Raw genomic sequence first — 13,338 nt, 5'->3', positions numbered from 1 at the left:
AGGTTTGCCTACCACGTGCAGAAACCTGGTGTTTCCCAAGACATAAACAGACATAGAATAGGCTGGAAGTCTGGAATGTAACAGTCTTTGCATCCTGTCCTTTTTTAAATCTCCCTAAGTGATTAATGATGGCAAGAGGCAGATTTTACTTGATGCTTCCCTTGAGGGATAGTTTTTGACAAAAGGTTCAGTGTGATACCAACTTCAGAAGTTATCAGCTTTCTCCAACATAGAAGCTTTTATTTAAAATTAAAAGACTAAGCACACTATTCATAGTGCTTGTGAAATCAAAATACAATTCACATCAGACTTTTGAGATTTCAGTATGCTTTTCTAGATTAGACACCCAGAACTACCAGGAATGGAATTTGATAAAGCTAAATTAAAGCTTCCAAGTTAAATGTTCTCACTGCTACGTCATTAATTAAATATTCATTAACATTTCAGGAGTTTAAATTCAATTCCAGCAGAAGTTTTTACATAGCTTGCATTACTGAGATATCTAAGCACTTCAAGTTGTTCTTCCACACAGTGCAGCTTTTCAGATTTTTTTTTTAAACTCAGCTCTTCCCTCATCCTTCTGCAACAGGATCCAATGATGAAATGTCAATCTCATCTTAAATCATGGCTCGATTTGCTGCTTATGTACTAAAGCTTCCCTGATATTACAGTGTGCAATGGTATTTCATTTTGCCAACACCTACCAGAGAAACAAGACTGACAATACTTATGTCAAAGCTAACATTCTGGAGAGCAGATGCCAGTGGGTTGGGATCCATAGATGGAATGGTCAAAAGCCATGCAGAAACATACATGATGGGTGCAGACACAAAAGTGCTTATCACCATGCCTGAGGTAATCTGCAAAGAGTCAAACAGAACATGAACAGTTAAGGAAATCTCAAGTTAAATAAATCTTTTTGTTTTTTGTTTTTTGTTTTTTGTTTTTTAAATGCAACCCCTAGCAAAACTGTAACTTCAACTTTAGCACAGAGCTTTAAACAAATAACTGAGCTGTTTCCATGACAAATCAGTTAGCATTTGAGAGAGGAAGTATCCATTTTATATGTTTCAACAAACTTCTGAAGTAGTGGGAATGCAGAGTTCTCAATTGCAATTGCTTATAGAGCTTTTTCACGGGTGTTAGAGATACTAATGACTCCAACCTAGAGGTAATTTCCATTGTCACAATATACTTTTGGATGCAATTTTGGTTATTCACATCATAAATAAATAAGTAAACTCAGTTATGTTAACAGTAATATGTATAAATTCATGAGAAGAAATCTTGTTTTTCATTTCAATTGTTTCTACTTAGGCTTCTCACTATCTTTTTGCCTTCTAGAAGTCTAGAATTTACAGTGATGGAAGGGTGAGTTTCTACTCAATCTTCAGATCACTATTTTAAAGAGATTTCCTAACTTGCTTGGGCACAAATTTCTACCCTGTAATATTTCACTTTCAGAATCTTCAAGTGGGAAAAAAAAAATCATAAACTTTATATTTTAAGTTGAACAGATATTTGATACCCTTTATTTAAAATGTGTTTCTACCACAAGATTTAATTGGAGTACTCTACAAAATAATCAGTTAAAGCACAGGTTTTTCCATTAGCTATCAGCTTGAAGCTAATTCATCTCACTTTGTCAGTGAAATCAGTGACAACATTCCTGCTCTATTTCTGACTAAAGCAGTAGACCAAAAATAAGACCTCCGGAAAAAGAAAACAAAAATTATCCTAGTTTTTCCTACTATTGTCATGAATAAGAAAAGTGTAAGGACTTATTTAAGAGTGTGCACTATCAAGAAACTTGAGACAACAGGAAACAGTATTTTGGTTAATTATTAACTTGCATTACAGCTCAGACTTGAAATCTAAAGAGTCTGTTCTTCAGAAAAGTACTTATTAGATACTCTACCATATGTACTTATGTAGTATAAGTATTTACTCAACAAACTCAAGCCCAAAGTAAGCACAAGTTTGGAAAAAAACTGACTACATACAATTCCTACTTCCATATTAAATTGAGTTGCAAATATTGCAACACCAGGTGCTGCTGGAAAAACTCCATAAAGAAATGCATAGTTCGATAAACTGGTATGGTTGACCGTGCTGCTGCTCTTGTCCAGGAGTTCCACCATTTCTCTACAGAGAAATGGCATCATAAGTCTGAAAAAGAAGGGGGAAAGAAGTCATTCATTTAAGTCAGAGCAATAGACTCGTTTTTACTCAGAAAAGGAATCGTGACGTCTATAAGCTGCTTCAAATCTTCTTGTTACAAGTTAAACAAAACATACACACAAGTGCTAGAAATTACACTAATCCCTGGATTATCAACACATTTTACTACATACTTGTGCAGAAATATTCTTTCAATAACTTCAGATTTAGAAAGGCAAAATATAAAAGCAAAACAATTTCCAACTGCTAAAGAAACAGCAAACATACATAAGTCAGCAACCTTGAAAATCAGATCAATTTACATGAACTGTCTGACATCAAACAAGCATGCAAGCCCAAGTATCCCATGTTAAAAGTTTTATCCTACAAAATAAACCCCTCCATTCACGCTTGTCTGAATGCCTTTAGCAGACAGATGTTACGTGGGCTTCCTATGTATATCTTGCACAGGCTTCCATAAGCAACAATCATTTATTTTTTCTCATATTTTAAAAAACTTATAATTGAGATGGTTTACAACGTAAGTCTTGTAGTAAGTTTCCTAGTAAGCTGTAATTATGATATTCAAGTGTCTCCAAATTTTACTGTCTAAATACAGTGACAAAATATCTCTATTATGCTAACTGTAGAACTGCAGCAAATGAAATATTTAGATGAAATACTGGAAAGAAAAGTCATATGACCAATATACAATATATAAGGTTAAAACATCCAGCAACGCTTTACAAAACAAAATTATGAAAGTACAAAAATAGAACTTACAGTTTAGCTGTGATGAGAAGGATCAGTGCAACAAACATACCCTTTGTCAGTTTTTTTGTTTGTCCCACCATAGTTAGTCCAAGGTAAAAAAGTGCAGAGCCAGAAAATGAACTGCCCAGTCCATCAAGGAAATTTTCAAGGTAATCAGGAATTCTCTGGCCAAGAATAAAGTTTGAGGCAATTCCTATGAAGACCATGAATACAATTGGGTTCTGCAGAACTCGAAGGAGTGCTAGGCCCACTATTTTGATTTTGCTGTGGGACACAGTGCGATTGTCTCTCCATTTCTGGATTTCACAGAAGATAAAACCCAGAGGGTTTAGCATCATAAGAGATATTGGAGCCACTAGGTAAATGTACTGGAGATACTCTGGGTAAGTGGTTTGGTATAGAGCTTCAACTAGAAGACAGGAAATGAAGAGTGATGAGTGATAATATTTCAGTACAAAAACTCATTAATAGTGAAATTAAATTTTGTTCCCTTGAAACTTGAGAAAAGTTATTTCACTATTCTTTAAAAGCAACAGAATTTACAATTGATATGAGGGGACATCACCATTAGGTCACAGATGTGTACTGAACACATAACTTACTCAACATTATTTAATGATTCTACAAACATTCAACATTTACATTAAAAAACACAATAAAAATAACTCCATGTCTTGTTTGATTCACTCCAAATGCTGAATGACACTTTTTTGCTGCATTGCCTTTTTGGACCAGTCTTTACAGCATACAGTGTTCTTCCAAATATTTGTCACTATTCTTAAACTTCACAAAGCAGTAACTGTGTGAATGTAAAGAGATTCCTGGCAGTTTTACAGACAAGAGTTATGAATATATATATATAAGATTTAAAAAGTAATAGTTCTGCTTCTATTTTGCTAATGTATATATTGACAGCACTGCCAGAAAGAGTTTCCATAGGAGACAAGATGTGGTAGTGGAACACTGGAACTTCTTAGTGCTGTGAAAAAATTCACAATCTGAAAACTTCTATTTCAACTCTCTGAATTCACTGGTTCTGGGCAGTTAGACACACACACAGACACCTCCCCTCCCCCCCCCAAAAAAAGGATAGAAATAGAAAATATAGAGAATCTTGAAAAAGGGAACTCAATTTCCCACCAACCCCAATGATAGTAAGCTTTCTTTTTTTCCCCAGTTCTCCACATCCCAGCTGCTCAAAAACATGTCTATCACAGCTGTTAATGCTTACTGCACTTAGCACCATCACAGCTGCTGTAATGGAGCCTCCCATCATCCACACAATGCTACACAGTGCTACACCTGTTCTTCAACAACACAGCACCCAAGAGTAGACATATCTGTTCACCCACAATTGTACCACCTCACCCAGTAGAACAAACCAGACAGACAAAGCTTTCTCTCTTAGCAATTGTATTTACATCAGGGGGATGCTAGCAAACTACTGTACCAGTTCTTTTTCACTTCAAGCCAACATCATTTTGTAGTGGGGAACTGTTGTAACAGGGATTAGAGAAAAGCAAGGTGGTGAGCTCTGCAAATTTAATTTTCATTTTCCTATGCATTTAGGTTTTTTCCTGTGCACAGTTTTTTTTCAACAGCAAGAATTACTGCAGAAAAAAAATCACATTGGATAAGAAGTCTGAATTTTCTATTTTTTTTAACCACATAACTCCAATTGTCTTTAAAATTGTGTTACTGCAATATACAGAATTGTCTTTACTAAATTCTTCTGCTATGCAATTTTAAAGTGAAGCATATGACTTTTAAAGGCGAAATTAATAAGAACTATCTGTTAGAAGATGAGGTTTCACTCAAAACACTACTTAACACACAAGTAAAAGGAAACAAAGAAAGCACTACGTGTGTCCAGCCCTGCACACACTTCAGAAGTGTCACACTAATGGGGAATAGCTTATGTTTGCAACAGAATGCTGAAAACTGGTGAAAGTTTGGGGTGGGAGAACTGAGAGGGGGAAAAAGGACATAAACAGCTCTAAGAAACAAAGAGCCCTTAAGTGCCTACAGTGCCACTGTTGTGTTAGGCGTGCTGGTGAAGCTCCTAATGAACCACATGTGAATTTGGATAGATTGCACATAGGGCAGGCAAGAATCATACGTTATAAATCGAGGAATATTTGAAAAAAAATGTAATCTGACAAGAAAGTCATTCAAAGTAGAACGTTCTAAGTAGAGGGAGGCAGTGGAAATACGTTCAGAGAGCCTCAGAGAAACCCTAGCTGGCATTTTAATCCAGTGCCAAGAAACTAAGAAATAATCCTCACCGCCCTGTTCGGGACATACTTCACATTTCCCACAAGAGGAATAAGTCTCAGGAGATGGAACTGAGGGAAAATGTATTTTCATCTAGGGAAGAAAAAGTTTGCAATTGCCTTTGTCTGTATTTTACACACATCCAGCAAGTTTAAAAAGAATAAAGATTCAAGATTCTCTACAGCATGCTGCCTGAAACCGGGTGAATGAAACTGCTCGCTCTTAAAGTTCCCTAAAATATGGAGCTACTTGTCACAATCTGGAATGTTTGAGCTTTTCTTCCGTATCTGTATTTTTCATTCTGTAATCAAGAGAACTTATGTGGCACAGATCACCCCCCTCTTCAGGAAGAAGTAAACAAATACCAGTGAACCCAGCAATCCTCCCCACACACCATGCACTCAAGGGGTATTTGGAAACTCCTGTTACATGCAGCATGCTTTTGGTACCAGCTACACAGGTCAGCATGGGGAGAAGCAGCACTGGCACACAGAATCTTCCCAAGGCAGGTAAAAAGCACTGCTAGTCTGACAGCAGCAGGTGGGAGAAGCCTGCGACAACTCCAGAGTGCTTCTCAAGAATCATAGGATGTATGGCTAAAAAGCACATAAATATGCCCTTAAGAAAAGTAATAGGGAAAATAATATCTTGCTTGCCAAAAGGGAAGAAAGTAAATCTTGCAGATTTGGATAAAAATCAATTTTAATAACTGATATTGCTTGGCATTCCAAATGCAGGCTTACAAGAATAAAAGTACACAGCTTTACGAGCTATACTCTGAATGCCTCTTTGTATTCCACTCCCTCCCTTTCTTTTTCCACCCCCATTTAAGTCCACTGGACTGGTGCTTAGCCACACTTACTGAAAAAGGTATCACAGCCGCATAAAATTCCTATTTGAGATAAACAAATTACCACAAATCACACAGTAATCTTTCTTTTAAAAGACTGCTTTCAAGACTATATCCCAAGGGAACATCCATTGGTTTTGAGAAAACAAAGATAAAGGGATAGAACTTGATCGGCCACGTAAATTAATTAACACAAAAGTTTGCTCTAAAGAGATTGTGAGGCACATTCCACAACCAGTAGATATCAACGTGTCTTCTCTGAGGTAGAGCAGGAGTTAATGCCAAATTAGTACTAAACCGCACTACAGCTATTTCACGGGCTACAGGCGGACTCCTACTTTGCAATGCAATTAATTTTGTTCTGGAGGGTAACTGGCAATTATCCATTAGGGTAGCTTAACCTACACAATGTATAGGGTAATTTACACCAATTTTGAAATATTTTAATATATATATTTTTAAGTCACATAGTGCTTGATAACAGGAGTTGTATTGTCTTAAATTGTTTCATTCATGCTAGCTGACAGCTTTGCTCCACCCACCCCAATACACACACCTGTACATGGCCAGAGGATTAGTTTTTCATTTTTAAAATGAGCTCCCTCAAGAAATGTAAATTGAGACAAAGTTTAGGTAGCTCCTAACTTCAGTTCTAAAGTTAATATAAAAAAAAAAAGGAAAATAAAGCAAAACATCTACAACACTAAAATACTTTGAAAAGAAAGCGTAAGGAACTACTCACCTATTGGGTATCCCAGCGCAAAGTCATTGCTTTGTGTAGCAAAAATAGGGAACAAACCTGCTTTGCTAAATCGATTCTCAGGACTGGCTACCAATAATGTTAGAACGCAGACTAAGAAAAACACGGCAGCTTTGGCAACTAAGATACTGTACAGGAAGGACCAATTTACATCAGAAAAGTTAAGTACCACCATGTTTTTGAACAATAAAGCTGGGAGTGCAAAACGGGAGACAAAATTTCCTAGTCCTTTAGCTTGAGTTGATGTGATAATGTTGGCTCTTCCAGCTATATAGCCACAAAGAATTATTCCAAAGCATTCTAACAGGGCTGGAAAAAGCCTGCTTATTGACATAGAAGGAGGACCATCAGTGACATTGAGTCCAACTTGTTCCGGCAAAGAAATAGACATATTGGCTGATGATGACAGGTTCTTTGCACCGAAGTCAATATAGCTATCCATTTCCTTTGACTTCCACTTGCAAAAAAAGAGCATTCAATGATCTCATCTGCAAAACAAAGAAAGACATTCATTAACTTCTGAAACTGTGTTGGTGAAAGTTAATGCTATCTAGCTTGTTGACAGAAGAGCTTACGCTTGTAAGTGCATGAAAAACAAACAATGAGACTAACAAGTGGATATAGAGAAATAAAAGCGAGAAATAAGAAAGCTGAGAAATAATTCTGTTCTCACATGTTCTTGCAGGTTCACACAACCCAACGAGACAAATGATGAGGTTAAAAATCTCTGAAGAACTGAGCTTGAAATTTAAGGATAATACTGCATGTTAAAACTAAATGTAGTTTGGGAATGCAAAAAGAAAAAAAATATCTGTTGGAAGGAAAGGAACTATAACTGAAGGACTTTTTGTTGAAGGATCTAAACAACATTTAGATGAAATCATAGCCCCTCAGCCCTCTTCAGTCAGGAAACAGCAACAGCCAAGTTCTCAGTGTATATTCCTTATCTTGCCAGACTGAAATTAGAAATCTAGTTAAATCTCTATTAGGACAGCATACAACTCTTCACATGTTCATTAGCTTACTTATAACTTGTAACCTTACTTACCTCGTTAACTCAGTTCCCAAATACAGTCTCACATTCTTTTTGCTTCCAATTACCAAACTGTTAATTTACTTTTCTAATTCCCTGTGCCTGCCCTATGACATCTTATGTCCTCTGTGATTCATATCTTACTTGGTTCTTTTTCCTTTGCAATAAAAATACAAATTACATTTCCAGTATTAAAACCCTACCCTCGATTTCCCTTTACCTACTGCTATTTCATTTTTCTTCCATAAGCACAGGCTGCAAGCATGGTCAGGAGTCCTCCTTTACTTCCCTCTTTAGATCTCATTTAACCCAGGTCCTCCCCCTGAAACAGCTCTTGCCAAAAGCTTAAGAGACCAAGATCTTAAACTTTCAGAATTGCTACACAAAGTTCATCCTTTGTGACTATCATACATTCTAATCTCCTCTTCTTCTTAATCTTGCCCTTCCCATACCTTTTGCAATTAGACCTCCTCCTAATTCGCCTCCCACCTCTACTTGTTCTTATAGTACTTACATGGGAGGATCCCTCAAAGTCCTGTGGTGCTGTTAGGGCTCCTTCCTCGTTCCTCTTTTGTTTCACTATATCCTCTGCCTCTGTACTTTCATAAGCATTTATTCAATTATAAACAGATGACTCAGAGCTCTTGCTCTAATCCAGACCTATCACTGCAGTCTGTCTCCAAGACTTCTTTTGTGAATATTCTGCTGTAAATTTAAGCCCAAAACAGTTTTCCTACTCTGCCAAAAAGATGCCTCCCACAGTTACTCAGGGCTGTATATCCATTTCCTAGGGGTGAGAGACAAAAGTTACAAAATCCTTTGCTTCAAGGTAAACACAAACTTGCCTAGTTTACCTACTCATCTTTATGAAGCTCCTATTCATCTATAATGCTGTTGCAGAGGAAATTTTTCAAAGTCTATCAGTATTGATTCTTCCTTTGTACATTCTTCTACAGACTCATTCTTCACACATCAAAAACACTAAGCCACCAAACAACACCTTGTTTCCATATTCTTTTACAGCCTAAACTGTATGCACTCAATCTATCATGAAACAACAAGAGCTCTTTTCCATTACTGATCAGCCCAGAAAGAACATGGCATTCACTGACTTTCAATTACTTTTGTGTTTCTTCCCCATGCAGATGCTAATGTTTAAAACAGCTCATCAAAACACTCAGTAAAACTGCCCTACTTATTTCTAACCAGTACTAGAATCCTTTTTGGTTTTGACCCATAAAAGGGACAGCATTTACTGGGCTAACAAAGTGCTGCCTGTAAGGGCAACTTCTACAGCCCTGTTACATGTGCCAGCTGATTTACATGTAGCTTCTTTCAGAAAGAAGCCCAGTTTTCATACCGAAGCTAGCCCAGGCATACAGGGGTGCCAACACAGACTAGGTAAGGACCTCAGCCTGGGTGCATCCACAGAGACATTACTCCTTTAATTTGTTCCAGTGCAAAATTACCTCTCACCTCCAAACAATGTCCAGAGCATTGCCATGGATGCAAGGAGCTGTCCAATTTACTCTAGGCCTCCCCACTGACATAGCCGGGCTTGCATCAACATAAGACACACCCTAGTGATGAGAATTTTGTCTCTGGAAAGTGGCTTTACATCTTCTCCTAACATTACTGGGAAGCAGTCTGTATTTCTTACCATTCCTGTTCTTCCCTATAACAGACATAGAAGGAATAGCCCTTACAAGAACTATGTGTTTGGCAAGGCAGATAGATTTGACCAAGGACTGTAGCTTCTCCACACCCGTACAAAATTATCTGCAAGGTGCTCCCTACCCTCAAGAAAGATGTATAGGAAATAAGTCATCTTAGTACCCTTCAGGCTTGCATCTTGCTTGTGCAACTTCAGCCTCTCCCAGTTTTTCATTATCTTGTGCTAATGATGCACTTTCCAGTTAATGAGGGATCCACACGAGACAATGACCAATGATCCAATTCGTCACACTACTGCTAACTTTACAGATTAATTTTTGACTAAGTCTAAGTAAAGTACTCTTGAAAGGAACACAAGGTGTTTTCTCCCGTTTTGTAGAGACAGCAGCTAAAGGAAAGGCAAAGTGACTTGCCTGCTGCAAATAATCTAACAGCTCAGTGGCAAAGCTGAGGTTGCCCATTCTCAAACCAGTGCCTCTTACAGCACTGCAGCTGCATCCGTAAACACCAACAATGGGTTTAGGAGACTCCCCAGCCTCCATCTTCCTGTCCACAGGGAGCAGAGAGAATACAACAGCCAGCTACAAAAGCAAATAAATCAGCTTAGAGCAAAGATGAGATCTTGTATGCCCTACTTCACACCCTTGCATCCAGTACACACACATTCATGTGTAGCATAAACCCTTTGACTCATGACATTTATTTACGCCCAAAGCTTTTGGTAAACAACTCTGTGATGCTGTTGTAATTCACCTGGCCTGAGCAGTTGCAGCATCCGGATCTGTCCAGCAGCCTTGGCTATCTCTTCTTCCCAGGAAAAATGGCTGTCAGTCCAAGCAGGACTTGCTTTAAATGTTGTATGTTTTAAAAAAGCATAATAGAAGACACACTCACCTAGATTTATTTAGGATGCCAACTCAAAGAATTATCTGCTGGAGAACAACGAAAAAATAGCAGTAAGTAAAGCAGATGACAAACCACTTCTACTATCAAAATTTAAGAAAGTAGTTCAGACATGCAAATTGTTCACAAGAAAGCCAAACTTCGTTTTGGCACATCAAGAGATTACCAGGGCTGAATTCCTGAAAGAAGCTGGCCACATTCTACCCTAGCTGCAGGGTAAAAAGTGGTTGTTTTGGAACAGTCCTACCTCAAATTCCTCCAGCTTGCAGCACTGTGCAGATGTGAGACTCTCTGCAACGCAACGTGTTCAACATGCTCTCTTCAGAAGCCTCAGCCTCACACAGCTATCTAGCAGCTAATTGCAGTCAGAACTTCTTCCCCTTTCTCCCTCCTGAGAAGCAGTTTAAGGTACGCAGGCTGTTTCCTTGTACAGACCAGGCCTTTGCAGGCAAGTCTACCAATACAGCTCCATAAGCAAATTCTTTGAAACCAAAATTGTGCTAGAATTGTTTAAATACCTCTCTTCCCTCCCTTTTAAAATTATTTACGGAGTTGCTGCTGTTTCATAACCCAAGACTCACTCCAATGAGCGTGCAGCAAGCTGACTCTGGTTGTACCAGTCAGCAGCACGTGCTCAATCCCTATCTCCAATAGCAGATCAAAACTAACATGAATATACACCCACACAGCCTACAACCATCTTTCATAGAGCACCACAAACACTCCTGCACTTCCCTCCAGGCTATCCTCACCTTGAAATTCATTCCAAGGGCCTCTGTAAATGTCAGCCAGGCACAATTTTTCATGAACCACATGAGTTTCAAAGAGAGAAATGGCACACTGTGGCAAAGCTGCTGCTGGTGCTCCTTAAAAGGCTGAGATGTGAATCACCCCTTCGGCTCCAAAGCTGTGCACAGCCCAAAACACTCACGTGTACCACAGATTATCTATCACAGAGTGATGGGTATTTTCCAGAAACGCAGGCTTTTGCATAGTGGGCTACATATCATAGTGAATATTTCCCTCAGTCCCATCTGCAATGAGATGCACGCATTACATAACTGCAGTGGGATTACCTAACCAATCACAGATTTGGCATACAGCCTTATCACACCTAGGGCTTCCGTCTGGCCTCTCACGTAAGCAGAAGTGTCTTCATCTCACAGCTTTTAACGCAAGCAGCAATGCTGAGCAGATCCAAAACCAAAGCCTTGTATAGTCTACACAGAACTGTTCTCACAGTACGCATAAGAAATTAACTAGTCAAACAACACGAAAATGAGTACATATACCTGAAAGGCAAGAGCTTGTCTTTGGCTGCATACGATATATCATCTTCTGTTCAAGGACTGAAGAGTAAGATTTGGATCCTTGAAAGCTCAGTCACAGCTTCATTGCTGGGAACTGCAGGCCAATAAGCATGGAGCTTTTAAGAATAGTGCTGCCTCATCTGTTATTAGCTGTGCCAGGAGGAGCTGCCTCCAGCCCACTATCAGCCTGCATTCATAAGGAGAGACAGTTCTGGCATCACTAGTGGAAATATGGCACAAGAACTGACAACAGAGATCAAGGAACCAGTGCAGCTTACAAGGCTCTTGAAATAAACTGGAGCACTGATGTTTGCCTGTGTCTCCTGTATGTTGTCAATATTTGCAAAGAGTTAAAATTCACCAGACCAGAAACTCAGTTCTGCAGTAGCTGTGAGTTGAGCAACATCATCAAGCTCCTCTTGGAACACTGAAGTAGAAAAATGTCTTTTCCAGAAAGAAAATCTCTTTCTTCTTCTTCTTCTTCTTTTTTAATTATTACTTAAATTACTTAAATGAAAGACACTGTAGGAGACACCTCAGTGTACATCCTCTTGTAAGGTCTCACTTATCACCATTTTCAGGATAATCCTGGTGGTGCTGGCAAGTCTGCACAGACTACTCATAAGTTATATCCCACATTGTGACTTTAGTACCTGAATGTGATGAAGGAACATCCCAAGGGTGGCAACTTATTCGAGAGGCTGAAAGTCAAACTGGGGCAGGAAAAATTACCATTCATCTCCCCCTTAACTGGGATAAGTGTTTTTGAATAATAGCTTATACTGTAAGGCAAAGAGGAAGCAACTTCAGAGAGTTACAATGATAAAATGAAGTGGAAAGAAGTGATTACTACAGTTCCTATTCTTGCAAGTTAACCACGAGTTGCTTTTCTCTTCATCGAGCCAAAAAAGCAGACACAATAATCCCAGTAGCAACTAAGACAAGAAACGGCCCTCCATTGGCACACAACCTGAACATTGCCACAAGAGGTCTGAGGCTGCAAGCATCTCTGAGCACCTGAGCAAGGCCACGCTCCTTCTCCAGTGCTCTCCTGTGCTGTGGTTACACGGCAGTGCTGGGGCACCTGAAGCCCTAAGGAACCGTGCCGCACAGCGCCTATCACTGCCCCAGGCTCCATCTAGGCAACTGGTCAGGCTCGTCAGAATGAAGCAACAGTTGCCTACAGCACAAAATACTATCCCGTCCCTCGGTTTTCAATCAGGCTCAGCTAAGGGCTTGTTAGCAGACGCATCTTTGTGAAGCAAACGGCAAAACATGTCTCAGAACGCAGACCACACGTTGCTGTCAGCAGCCCTGAAGAAGCACCTCCGTGCCACACCTCTGTACAGGGATGCAGCATCTCCTGCGACCGAACCTCCCCGCCGCCCTCCTTTTCTCAGCCACCCAGACACCAGCACGCGGCGTTTCCACCGAGAAACGCGAGACGCAACAGAATAGCAGCGCTATGCCTTGTGACAGCTGTCCTGGGGAACAAACAAACAAACAGGGGAGCCGGAGGATGGGGAAGGCGCGGGCCGCTTACCTACGTAGCGCTTGGTAGGCACCTGTGTGCGGACAGAGCCGAGCTGAGCACCTCTCC

General features: G+C 39.5%; 1 protein-coding gene across 6 annotated transcripts; it reads right to left on the bottom strand.

The window, feature by feature from the left end:
- Nucleotides 1-204: 204 nt before the first annotated feature.
- Nucleotides 205-13,338, bottom strand: LOC104911751 (integral membrane protein GPR155). Of its 6 annotated transcripts, none has more exons than XM_010713763.3 (6): nt 13,282-13,338; nt 10,420-10,457; nt 6,801-7,306; nt 2,944-3,343; nt 2,004-2,169; nt 206-860 (listed from the first exon to the last, which is right to left on the bottom strand). In XM_010713763.3, exons 3-6 carry the CDS (start codon nt 7,291-7,293, stop codon nt 666-668), a joined length of 1,254 nt encoding a protein of 417 aa, XP_010712065.1. In that variant the 5' UTR covers nt 7,294-7,306; nt 10,420-10,457; nt 13,282-13,338; the 3' UTR covers nt 206-665. The 6 variants fall into 6 exon arrangements, with proteins under 6 accessions (XP_031410082.1, XP_010712069.1, XP_019472753.1 ...); XM_010713765.3 differs by having other exon boundaries at nt 10,420-10,454; XM_031554222.1 differs by lacking the exon at nt 13,282-13,338 and having other exon boundaries at nt 205-860.

Source organism: Meleagris gallopavo, chromosome 7 (genome assembly GCF_000146605.3).
Source record: "Meleagris gallopavo isolate NT-WF06-2002-E0010 breed Aviagen turkey brand Nicholas breeding stock chromosome 7, Turkey_5.1, whole genome shotgun sequence".
In the NCBI taxonomy this organism is placed as follows: domain Eukaryota; kingdom Metazoa; phylum Chordata; class Aves; order Galliformes; family Phasianidae; genus Meleagris; species Meleagris gallopavo.
Note: the sequence above shows the minus strand (reverse complement) of the source record. Positions and strands in the feature narration are given on the sequence as shown.